This window comes from Lotus japonicus, chromosome 5 (genome assembly GCF_012489685.1).
Source record: "Lotus japonicus ecotype B-129 chromosome 5, LjGifu_v1.2".
Lineage (NCBI taxonomy): Eukaryota > Viridiplantae > Streptophyta > Magnoliopsida > Fabales > Fabaceae > Lotus > Lotus japonicus.
In genome coordinates, this window is record NC_080045.1 from 56,530,313 (window position 1) to 56,542,751 (window position 12,439).

The window sequence follows — 12,439 nt, forward strand, 5'->3', positions numbered from 1 at the left end:
AGGTGATGGAGGAGGAGAAGGCGATTGTACTCCTGTCGTTCGTACCGGAGAATCCAGGACCACACGATGAGGCCGCCGAGGCGGCGAAATCCGCTGTCGCATTGGTGAATGACGTTGCCTCCTGCGTCGAGTCTCCATCCAAACCAGAAACGATGCAAACTCGATTGGAAAACCAATCACTAATCACAGAATCAAAATCAGAAAACCAGAGAATTGCCTCATCACAATCAGAGGTAACTTCATGCACAATCAATCCACGTGAATGGGAGTAGAGAGTTTACGGTCCCCACAGACGGCGCCAAAATGTTCTGGGAATGAACATCGAAGAGAGGTATAGTACCTAGAGGTAGAGGGACTGTGCTAAGAGAGAATCAGAATGAGAGAGAGAGTGCTGAATTTCGAGTGTTCTTTCATCAAATGAGCCAAAAGTCCTCTACACTTGATAACTACCTCCTATTTATAGAGCTTGGGTACTACCTATTGGGCAAATTGGGCCTCCGAGGTCAAGGCCCATCTGAAGGCCAGGGCCCCGCCTCAGGGCGGGATACATGCTGGGCGTGGCCCCTCTAGGGGCTCGCCCAGTCCAGGTTGTATTTCGTGTTAAATTTCAGTCCCTCGATTTGATTCTGCAATGGGAGGAGGTTTCGTGACTTTCCCGCACTCTAAACCGCAGACAGGTTTTATGCCTACCGCATGTTTAAGTGCGGTTCGCCTGTCAAATTTTTTATACCTACCGCAAGTTTAAGTGCGGTTAGCCTGTCAATTTTTTTTTAATTCTCTCTGAATTTTCTCTGAATGTTTATAAATTATTTTTTATGTTAGCAAACTGTTGTTTATGTTAATAAACTGTTGTTTATGTTAATAAATTATTGTGTATGAGTATTAATTTTTGTATTTTTAATTTTCAGGCCTCCTAGGAAAACTGCCCGTGTTGTTGGTCCTTCTACTGAACCTACTGCTCCACGGGATCGTAGCTCCACTCATGCTTCTAACCGCAAACGGTCAGAAGAGGCTAATTGTAAGACCTGGATTTTCAGAACAAGCTAATTTCCGACTCACGCGTAGAATCAGTGTAAGCGTGACAGGAGTTTGATATTTGAGAAAGATTAATGAAGAAGAAAGTTCAGGAATTGCTTGAGGAATGTTGCGTAGTCATTTTAGGAATTAGAGCGAGTCGTCTGCACACCCGCCTTATGGCAAGCGTGTCCATAATAGGCTAATTTCGCTTTAGAGCAACGTTTTAAGTGAGATTTCGAATCCTTGGAAAATTTAAAGATTTTCTTTATTTTTCCTTCGACCAGCGTTTCATTTCGGAACTCTGGACTGTACGCACGATAGTATTCACTTTTCGGAAGTCCGACGACGCTAATTTCCTTGCTTCGAAACCCTAGATTCGAGCGATGGATGAAGACTTTTTCTATTCGGGACTTCTAACGAAGTTTCCGTCCGCGCTGCCAGATTTGTTTCGACATTTCCAATCTTTCTTCAGAAGGAAGTTTTGTCGTCTGAGCATCACAGCAAAAAGTAGTTTAACGGGACAGATTAACTTACACCGCCTTTGGGATTTTAGATATCGTTTTTCCCAAATCATAGATAATTGTTTTGAGTTCTGGAATTCTGACGCCAGAATCTCTCTTAGAATTCCTCGGTGGACGTGCTGCAAAAATCGGAATCGCGAAATTTTCATTTTCCCGCGATTTCACCTGCCTATAAATAGCTCGAAAAAGCAAAATCTCTTCATTCTCACCCATTCAAGGCCGCGAGCAAGGAGAGAGGAGGAGAGGAGAAATTTTCACGAAAACTTGACCAATCTTCGTGCAGTTCGTCCCTACTTCTAGGTATTGAGGTAACTAGCATGAATCCTACCTCTGTTTACTGTTTCTGTTGCGTTTCTGAAGTCGTTTCTGTGCTCACAGTTTTGAGCTTTTTCTAAAATTGTCCGATTTCCTTGATTTCTTGGTTGGGTTATGTTCCTTATGTTCCCATGAGTCTAAAACCTCTGTCAGTAATCGCCGATTGCGATTCAGTTGTCCAAGATCTGAAAAATTGATTCAAAACCCCATTAGTCGCACATTTCGAAACTTTATTGTCGAAAAGCTGTAATCTGACTTCGTGCCTTTAGGATTTGTTGTCACGGATGTCATGAGGATCAATGCTGTCAAATTTGTTTTCCGAACTGATAACTTTGAAGTTTTGAGCCTTTATTTTGGACCAAAATCAAAATGCCCCTGGATAGTCGTATTTCGACCCGATTGTCCGAAAATTGTTCCGACAATTTCTTTGCCTTAGTTTTACCCTAAAACTACCTTGTGAATTGATTTAGATCGAAGAAAAAGTTCGAAAACCCTATTTTCCATAGTGGCCGAAACCTAATTGCTTGGGTACAGTGTCCAAAAATAATTTTTGGGTCTCTATGACCTGAGCCATTGCGTAGCTCTTTCAATTGTCGAAATTTTGGCGCCGGTTTCGTGTCATTCTGAGTTCTGTAGCTCGAGTTATGCTCGTTTTAGCGAACGAAGTCTCCGTTGTCAATTTGTGCCTAAATAGGAACTCTGAAGCTTTAGAGGCTTTCTTTACGATTTCGATTAGTATTAGTAGATCGTGTTGCTCCTAGTGAAGCTTGTGTTGATGATTGTGTTTTCTTTGTTCTAGGTTCGCAATTTCCATGCCCAACTTCTACTCACGAAGGTAAGGGTAACTCAGTTTTAGAGCGTCTTTGAGTCTTGCATGCTTTTATCGCACTGCCTGTGTTTGAGATGAAGATGTTTATATTGATTGGCAGATGATTATGATTATTATGCTGAATTTGGAAAATGTTTTCTGAGAGGCTTCGGTCGTTTACTGGTTTCTGTCGTTACTGCTTCCTAGTGGATGGAACATGTGGTTACTTTGGATTGGTCCTTGGGTGGGCTTTGTTATTGTCTGACTTGGCATATAGGGCTTGAGTCAAGTGGCGATGAGGAGGTGTGTCCTATCATTGTCCCATCTTGCGAGGTGCTAAGTGGCGATCAGGAGGTGTGTCCTATGATTGTCCCGTCTTGTGTGACGTTAAGTGGCGATTAGGAGGTGTGTCCTATGATTGTCCCGTCATGTATGACGTTATAAGTGGCGATGAGGAGGTGTGTCCTATCATTGTCCCGTCTTGAGAGACGATATTGATCGATCCATTTTGTTAGCAGCATATAGTTGCATTATAGGGAACTAACACCTGACCCTATGTTGTTGGATTTTCGTATTGGTTTATTGATATCTGATTTGATGTTACATTGTTGAGGTTATTATTATCTGAGTCCGATTTATGTTTAAGTTGTTGATATATGAGTTGAGTTATGTTGCTAGTTATTTACCATGCCAGGTAATTAAATTCGAACAGCATGATTTTTCTCTTTTATACATGGTAATTGCATGGAGTTAACCCTTTCTATTTGCTACTTGTTGTTTGGGCGCTTAACGCTATTAGGCGATGGAGATCCTTCCGCCGAGGCATAGCTACTCGAGTTGGAGATCGAGTTGTAAGCGGTGGAGTAGAGGTATGAGAAGCAGCTTTGCTTCTCTTCTTGTGGATTATGTTGGAGTCTCTTTTACTTTATGAGAACTCTGTTATTAAAGTCTTGCTTCCGCCACTGTTAAAGTGCGCATGTTTATTCTGAACCTTACTTATGGTATTGTAAACTATTATTACTGTATATCGGGAAACAAGTTATCTAAATAAAGTTATGGTATGTTTCCAACCTTTTAGCCGAAGTGTTTAGTTGTTTTACAGAAAAAAAATTCCCTTGGTTTTTAGGGATTGCAGATTGGTCCTTAGACTTTGTTAGGTTACTAATGTAACTCCTCAGTTGAGAAATTGGGTTGTTACACTAATAGAGGAAGGGGTAGAGGAAGGGGTCGAGGAAGGGGTAGAGGAAGGGTAGGAATGCTGAACAAGAGCCTGTTGTACAGGATCAGCAGGATGATGAGATTATGGCTGATCAGCAGGATGATGACACTGAGGTGGAGGAGGAGACTAGTGGTGAGGAGGAGACTAGTGGTGAGGAGGAGGCTGAGGAGGATGTCGGTGCTGACCTCGAGGCGGAGTTTGATGAGGAGTCTGGTGATGAGGACGATGAGAACAGGTTGTGGTATGAGGGAGGTCCGTTTGACCTTTGCTTGTTGACTAAGTATGGCGAACATATAGCTCGTGACATATGGAGGTCATACAAGCGGCCAAATTATGAGACTAGAGGTGTGCTCAAGACCTATAATCATGGGAGGATGTGTCATCCTGTAGTCCATCATGCTCGGTACATAAGGGGTGCGGTGCATAATGCAGGTTTGCGGTGGGTGATGAAATGCACAAGCCCGAGTGTTGACCAGAGCATTATTTCTGCTTTTGTTGAGCGATGGCATCCTGAGACGTCATCTTTCCACTTACCCTGGGGGGAAATGACGATCACACTTGAAGATGTCTCAGCATTACTCCACTTGCCCGTAGAGGGTGAGTTCTTCTCCTTTGGTAACCATACTAGGGAAGAGGCGGCTCCTGCGGTTGCTCAGTTACTTGATGTGGACATTGAGCGTGTGATGGAGGAGTTTGATGCTTGTAGGGGTCCATCTCTTCGCTTTAGCTTTCTCCAAGCCATTGTGGAGAAACACGTAGAGGCCAACAATGAAGTTCCTGCATGCCGAGCTTATATGCTGCGGTTGTAACGCCCCGATTTCTCGAGTGTTACACAGTAACTAATTAACCAATTTTCGTAAAGAATTTTCGTCGATTCACTTATTAATCTTCAATTAATGACAAACCTTTCATTTTACGAAAACTCTTGAAACATAACCTTTCCAAAAACACGCGGAAGTAACCAACATCGTAAAACTTTTTAAATAACCAACTGTAAAGAGTACGAATCAAAGGCCTGAATGAAAATAAAGATTACGTCAAAACTTGTTCATTCGAATTTAAGCAATAAAATTGTTCGATACCAACACTTCGGAAACTCTCAACCCCAACAGAAAACAAAAGACTCTCAACCCAAACCCTATTCCTTAGCCTCTTCCTCTTCCTATGAAGTGTAGTCGTCCTCCGGTATTGGCACGTCACGTAGCATCAACTCCCAAGAATGTGTCATCGCCATTATCTTCACGACCATCTACCCCCCCAAATAAACACATAGCAAACAAGCAGGGTCAGGTCCAACAAAAGAATGATAATGACAAAATCAACAACAACATATATAATATAAGTACATTATATGTCTTTTATGGGAAAGAGTCAGTTACTAACGGAATCTCACTTCACACAACCCACCAAAACTTCCATGGCCATCTTCGTGCTTCCGCAGAGGCACGGTTATCACGGTGACCGCAGTCAACCAAATCACGTGGAGCCGCAATGATCCACAAAAGTTCACGGTGACCGCAGTCAACCAAATCACGTGAAGCCACACCGGCCCACAAGGTTCACGGGAGACCGCAGTCAACCCAAATAACTCCCTCGCGTGCAAGGTACCATCGTTCTCATGGTCCATAGTCTCACTAGACCTATGACCGTTTTATCACATTTACTTGCAAGCGAGTTATAAATTCATTCTCTTGGTGTTTAAGGCTCTAATGTCAATCCTAGAGTCTTATGAGTTAATATCGTATCAGATTACAACGTCAAGAAATAACAGTCACACTAGGAGGAATTACAGCTGGGTGAGCGACCTCCTAAACAAGTCACAACTAAACTTCATGCAAAGCATAGAAATAATCAGGGCCTCCCAAATTCACAAATTATTTACAAATTCCAGAGGCTCAGTTTACATATATCATCATATAAAAATCTCACAAAGGTCCCTAATCACATGTTACTAACATTTCCAACAATTTCTCAAATTTAGTGTTTTTGGACAACAGGTGCAGCGTGTACTAAAACTGGTCTACAGACCGCAATACTTAGCCACAAAATTCACATGATACATGACTGGAAAGATAATTCGAAACTCTACACTTTTATAGTTTATCACTTTTCCATTTGAGATCCAGAATTAGGTGATATTAGGCCTTAAAGCTTGCTGTCCGGTACAGGAAGAACAGCAGGTGCAACAGTCACTAAGATCGAACTCCAGACCTCATTACTAGACCAAAAATTATGTTCTTTATATGCATAGAAAGCCAATTCGAAAATCTACAATTTTCCAGTTTATCCCTTTTTCATTTGAGACCCCGAATTAGGTGTAATTAAGCTCCAAAACTCGCTGTCCAGTACAGGAAACTGGCAGAGATACTTTTGCCTTCAAATTAATTTTTCAACCATTCAAGTCCCAGAGTTTTAAACCATATTCCAGCAGCAAGAACCACATATCATATATCATATATCATGCTTAAATTTCCAGAACCAAGATAACCATCAATTCTAGCACAAAAGGCAGATCTAAGCATATAAATCTTCAATCATTTTAATCAAGCAAAGTCATAGAAGAAACGGTAGTTGTAGTGATGATTAATGGAGAATCATGGCATCAACATTTCATCTCAAATCAGAAGCAAAACATCAAGATCTCAAGGCAGAAAAAAACAGCAAGCATCATGAATACAAAACTCTTGCAAAAGCAATCATGTTCATGGCTTTTCTCATAGTAAAACATGGCAAATACCCTAGGCAATCTACCCAATCCTAGGACCAGCCCTTACCTTTGTCCTTAGGCTTGAAGAAAAGATGAAATTGAAGAGCAAGGTTCTGGTTTCTCTCCTCTTCTCCCACGCGTGACCTTCCTCTCTCCCTCTCGCTCGCGAACTCCTTCTCCCTCTTGTGCGAACACGTCGACGGTGGTGGGGCTTGGGACGGTGACGGCTAGGGTGCAAGGGGAAAGTTTCTCTCACTCTTTCTCCTCTGTTTTACGTGTTTCAGAAGTGCACCAGGTTTCTTTCTTCAGAATAGTGTGAAAAGAAACCCCTTTCCCCCCCAAAACCCTACATAGCCCGCGTCCCCTCTCTCCCTCTCTTGGGCTAGGGTTTGTTTTCCTTCAAGCCCGACCCAAGTCAAAACCCTTGACCCCATCACTTAAGAACTTACTCAGGTCTGAAACTAATCAAAACCCTCAGCCCTTTTTAGTAATATCACGATCAAACTCGGAATTGAAAGGAAACAAATCAATTAAATCCGCTGGTACTGTACAGCCAGGACCATCGTCACTAAACCGATGATATCTCGAGATACAGAAGTCGGAATGACCTGATTCCACTTCGAGAATTTTCTATACTTAAAGGGCTACAACTCTCATGAAGGAAGTTTTCCCAAATGAAGTCGTTAAGACCCTCTAAAAATTCACACAAGTTGACAGTTCTAATCTGCCAGTTATCAAACATAGCCAAAAACTTCAATTTTATTCAAACTTCCATAAAATTTGTTCCAAGTTGAACTTAGGGCCTTACAGCGGTTGATTGGCATGACCCTTTTCTGTGACAAGAGCAACACATATATTGGTGCTGTGCATTTGTCTCTGTTTGAAGATGTTGAGAATGCATCAAGGTGGAATTGGGGAGCTGCCACTTTGGCTTACTTGTATGGTCAGCTCGGGGAGGCCAGTAGGAACGGTGCTAAGTCTGTTGCTGGTTATTTATCTCTTCTGCAGGTATTGTTATTTCTTTGTAATTATTGTTAAAACGTTTGTTGTTAAATAATTAGCATCATACTTTGGCATTTTCTCTTTTGCAGTCATGGGTGTTTGCCCACTTCCCCGGATCCTTGTTTGAGAGCAGGGACAACCCTGCCTACACACCAGACAGGCCCGTTGCACTAACTTGGGAGGCGCTTCGAGGGACTACTGAGGTTGCGCAGAAGAGGATGAACCTGGATACGTTTCCGGCCAGTTATGTGATTTGGAGACCTTATGTAGAGCACTATGCTCACTGGCCCTTCCCTCAGGTTGCCTTGTATAGGGGATTTATCAGGCATGCCGGGATGATATTCCCATACCTCCCAGATCGAGTCATCAGGCAGTTTGGCCGGATCCAGTATGTGCCAGATCCTCCACCATCGTCAGTTACGTGCCGGGAGTGTGATCGTCGATTTGCACACTGGAATGATCACATTTGCTATCTGTCGGAAGAAGCTGCTTTCCCTTTTCAGACCACTGGCGAATACACTCCTTGGTATATCAAGGTCTCACACCCTTACATGGTCCCAGATGAGTACAAAGGCGACCGCTTCGCATTTCTAGAGGTACTGACACTTGTTTTTGCCATGTGGCTTACATTACGATTATGTGTATGCCTATGTGTATATTGACCTTATATATTGTCATTTCAGAGCCAGTTTGCGGAGCTTGCGTTGTACTCTGGCATTGCGGTTGATCCGACGACAGATGGATCGCCCCCGCCGGGTTCACCGATGTGGGATGCGGTGCACAATATGCATACCATCATCGAGGGAGCAGTGCACGGGAGGGGAAGAAAGATTAGGGGACGGGACTCGGGAGCTGGACCTTCAAATTCTGGGCGTTAGATTTAGGGACCTTTGTACTTTTATATTTATTTTGTTGGATAATGTTGTTTAATGTTGTTTAATTTCGGGTCTTTTGTTATGTGTTTTGTTGGATAATGCATCTATGTGTGTTTGTTGGATAATTTCGGATCTTCTGTTATGTTTAGTTGGATAATTTCAGATCTTTTGTTATGTGTTGTTGGATAATTTGTTTAGCATCATACATTCATGTTATCACTGGCCCAAATGTTATGGTTAGAAATATAGTGAGATACATTCATGTTATATGAACCAAAAGTTTTCTGCCAAAAAATCACCTACCGCAGTTATAAGTGCGGACAGGTTGAAAATATAAACACCTCCGCAGTTATAACCACGGGAAATTGGTTCTATTAATGAGGCTTACAGTAACCTCTTACAGATGCGTCATGACCTACTGCAGTTATAAGTGCGGACAGATTGAAAATATAAACACCTCCGCAGTTATAACCACGAGAAATCAGTTGTATTAATGAGGCTTACAGTAACCTCTTACAGATGCCTCATGACCTACCGCAGTTATAAGTGCGGACAGGTTGAAAATATAAACACCTCCGCAGTTATAACCACGGGAAATCAGTTCTATTAATGAGGCTTACAGTACCTCTTACAGATGCGTCATGACCTACCGCAGTTATAAGTGCGGACAGGGTGAAAATATAAACACATCCGCAGTTATAACCACGGGAAATTGGTTCTATTAATGAGGCTTACAGTAACCTCTTACAGATGCATCATGACTTACCACAGTTATAAGTGCGGACAGGGTGAAAATTAATGACAGTTATAACAGAGGCATGCACAGACTGATTTCCTGTCAGTTATAACAATCCAGAGGCATCACAAGCTATTTAATGAGACAGTTATAAAGTTCAAAGTAATCATCCGTTACACGCATATAAATTACAAGCAATTCGTTACAAAACAACTTAATGATCCAACATAATTAATCATCACTAAGGTCAATAATATCATCACTACATCCTCCATTTTTTTGTTTCAGATAAGCCGCGTATTCTTCAATGCGCTCTTTGTAAGGCTCTTCCCATTTTCTTGCATCCGGGTGACAGTTGTATGCCCACAAGTGAGCTGTGGTCGGCATTGGATGGCCTTCACGAAGAGTAACCTACAAGCAAAGAAGAGTATAAGCATAAAAGTATAAGGTTTTACATATACGTATTATGAAGGATAAAGGATAAGGATTTACCCCAACGAAATGATCTTTATTGACAAGCACAATCGGCATGAATTTGTGTTCTTCCACTAGGTCCGCCTTTCCCTTTAACGGATAAAAAGTGTTGTAGAGGTCTCACCACATCCCTTGGCAAACTTCTTGGGCTTGTTAGTGGATCCCATTGGCCTACCCCTTGTTTTCTTCTTTGTTGGAGCGCACATAGAAGTCGTTTCTGGATAAGTAATCATTCTAAGGCTCTCAATGATCGACATTCTAACTCCGTGAGAAGACTCCTCGAACTTGGTTCGTAATTTATCAAATTCAGACTCAAAACTCAAACCCAATGTTGGATCCATGTCACGGTCCGAAGAATCCCAAGTCAATTTCCTCCAATGTGGATGAATTGCAAGTAATGGGACAGATTCAAACTTCATGAGCTCACAAGCACATGGTAGTCCATGGGTTCTCCTAAGTACACATTCACAGTATATACCACCAACCCCAATCATGCCAATTTGAGTCTTCTCTTTAACAATAATGTGCAATGCGGCTCTAGATACAAACCCGCGCAAATGCTTATAGAACGGGTCATTCACAGAATGCTCTGTGACAAATATGCTGAGCTGGAAGGACTCCTTTATCTTGTGTCATGCTGCATGATAATAAGCTTGTTCATCGCAGTCCACGCAATGACCAAGTCACCCTTACTGTCGGACAATAGTTTCTTCAGCTTTGAGTGTGCCCCCTCAACTCTGCGCATGGTATAAACATGAAATAAAAAAAACAGAAAACATTTTGCCAAACATTTTACAGTTGAAGTAAAAAAAGTGAAGGATAGCAACAAATTACTTGTTTGTTGTCGTGCACCCCATGTGCATACAAGTATCAATCTCAAACTTCACAAACTTGCTTCTCAAAGGCAACCAGTTAGTCTCAATGTAAGTCCAGAGCTCACCGGTATTCGACATAGCACCCACAGCTTTATCATACTCAACCTCGTTGGCAGCATACATCAACCGATTCCATCTATCAGTAATGTCTTCACGTGTCTCAATGTCTTTCACAAGTTTCTTCATCTCGCCAGTTACACTCTTAAGTACATGAAACTGACATAGAAGACAGCGAGCTGCGGGAAAAACAGTTTCCAATGCTTCCATCAAAACTTGGTCTTTGTCTGTAACAAAGACCTTCGGCAGATTGTCCTCATTAATGATCAAGTCTTTTAATCTATTCACAGCCCAAACAACCTCATCCTTTTGCTCATTCTCCATGTACGCAAAAGCAATTGAGTATGTCAAATTTGTCGACGTAACCCCCACCATCTCAAGTAAAGGGATCCTGTACCTATTGGTCTTGTATGTACTATCCAGAATCACAACATGAGGAAACTCATTGAATAAGTGAATGGAATCAGGGTGTGCCCAAAACAAAGATCTGACCACATCAGTACCATCCTGCACCCTGGACCAATGTGCGTATTTGTGTTCTTCCAACAACTTCATCAAGTGTTGCATCTCGGTCAACGATCCCCTCTTCAACCTGTTGTATGCTTGCTTCTCATTGTAAATCTGTTTAATTCTAGTCAAGTTGGTTGGGTTGTGTTTCCTTATAGCAATCAAAATATCACTGGCCTTGACCCTTTCTTCAATCATTTCTCCCACCATCGCCTTTTCCTCTGGATTTAGACGGCCAACATATGAGTGACCCTGCAAAACCTCAGCAGTGTCATGATTATGGATCCCACTATGCACAAGCACCGTCCACATTTTATCTTTATTACTACGCCTTGCCCTTAGCCTGAATGGACAATTACACTTCTTAGTTCCAGTCCGATTTCGCTTTAACACCGATGTGGATGGTTTATATTTGCCGCCACGCTCACATCCTAGTGTCATCACGGCCCTCCTTTTGTCAGATCCATAGTCCGACTTCTGAATAATAATAACATAGCCATGCTATTTACCTACAGCTTTGGCCCAATTAACAAGATCTTTGGAGGATTCAAAAGCCTACAACATTTAAAAACTCAATTAAGTATACATCGCATGACCTACACATAGTGCCTAACTTGTTAAATTGAACAAAACTTACTTGGCTAGTGGTGAAAGCTTTTGTAAGATCCACAGAAGGCACAATCTCCATATTGGGCCTATTTACTTCCTCAGGTATCATTATGCTGCAATCAACAAAATAAGCTCAATCAATCTAAAAAACTTTGTTCTGTCCGCACTTTAATATGCGGCAGCACATATTTGCCTTCCGCAGTTTAACTGGCGGACCTATTATTCCAACATATCACTTTCCGCACGTATGTTAACGGGAAAAACAATTTTATTTAGATAGTAGCAGTACCAGAACTTAAGACGATTGAAATAACTAAGTTTTTTTGACTTCCGCTAACAAGTTAGCGGAAGGTATAAATTTAACACGTCCGCTTAACGGGAGCGTGTAATTTGTTTCATTACCGCAGTTTTAAGGGCGGGACTATCCAGTTACGTCAGAAAGTCGCGAAATCGCGATGGAAGCTAAAAAAAGCTGAAAAAAAGCTCGGAAAAAGGTAAAAACTTACATGGGTAAGCTTCTATTCTTGACTTGAGATCACCCAAAAGAGCTTGGGGGTGGAGGAGTGGAGGAGTGGAGGATTAAGAGGAGAGTGAGGAGGAGGGTGAGGAGGAAGAAGGAGATGGTGTGTGGGAAGTAAAAATTAAATATTACCTTTTTATGTTTTTTTTTTACTAAGGGCATTGTTGGAATTTTTAAAAAAGGAGATGGCGGACTTA

General features: G+C 41.9%; 2 protein-coding genes across 2 annotated transcripts; both read left to right on the forward strand.

Moving 5' to 3' along the window:
* Positions 1 to 3,963: 3,963 nt before the first annotated feature.
* Positions 3,964 to 4,689, forward strand: LOC130719832 (uncharacterized). Its single transcript, XM_057570438.1, has 2 exons — positions 3,964 to 4,012; positions 4,178 to 4,689. The coding sequence occupies exons 1-2, from the start codon at positions 3,964 to 3,966 to the stop codon at positions 4,687 to 4,689; spliced, it is 561 nt and encodes a 186-aa protein (XP_057426421.1).
* Positions 4,690 to 7,409: 2,720 nt separating this feature from the next.
* LOC130719833 (protein MAIN-LIKE 1-like) lies at positions 7,410 to 8,467 on the forward strand. The gene is made up of 3 exons (XM_057570439.1): positions 7,410 to 7,595; positions 7,679 to 8,185; positions 8,273 to 8,467. Exons 1-3 carry the CDS (start codon positions 7,410 to 7,412, stop codon positions 8,465 to 8,467), a joined length of 888 nt encoding a protein of 295 aa, XP_057426422.1.
* The last annotated feature ends 3,972 nt before the right edge of the window (positions 8,468 to 12,439 follow it).

What these genes read in the sequence shown, in the direction of transcription:
- LOC130719832 (XM_057570438.1), top strand. Translation starts at nt 3,964, where the DNA reads ATGGCTGATCAGCAGGATGATGACACTGAGGTGGAGGAGGAGACTAGT. An exon ending in GGTGGAGGAGGAGACTAGTG is followed by an intron (nt 4,013 to 4,177) that starts GTGAGGAGGAGA and finishes GCGAACATATAG; the next exon opens with CTCGTGACATATGGAGGTCA.
- LOC130719833 (XM_057570439.1), top strand. Translation starts at nt 7,410, where the DNA reads ATGACCCTTTTCTGTGACAAGAGCAACACATATATTGGTGCTGTGCAT. An exon ending in GTTATTTATCTCTTCTGCAG is followed by an intron (nt 7,596 to 7,678) that starts GTATTGTTATTT and finishes TCTCTTTTGCAG; the next exon opens with TCATGGGTGTTTGCCCACTT. An exon ending in ACCGCTTCGCATTTCTAGAG is followed by an intron (nt 8,186 to 8,272) that starts GTACTGACACTT and finishes TTGTCATTTCAG; the next exon opens with AGCCAGTTTGCGGAGCTTGC.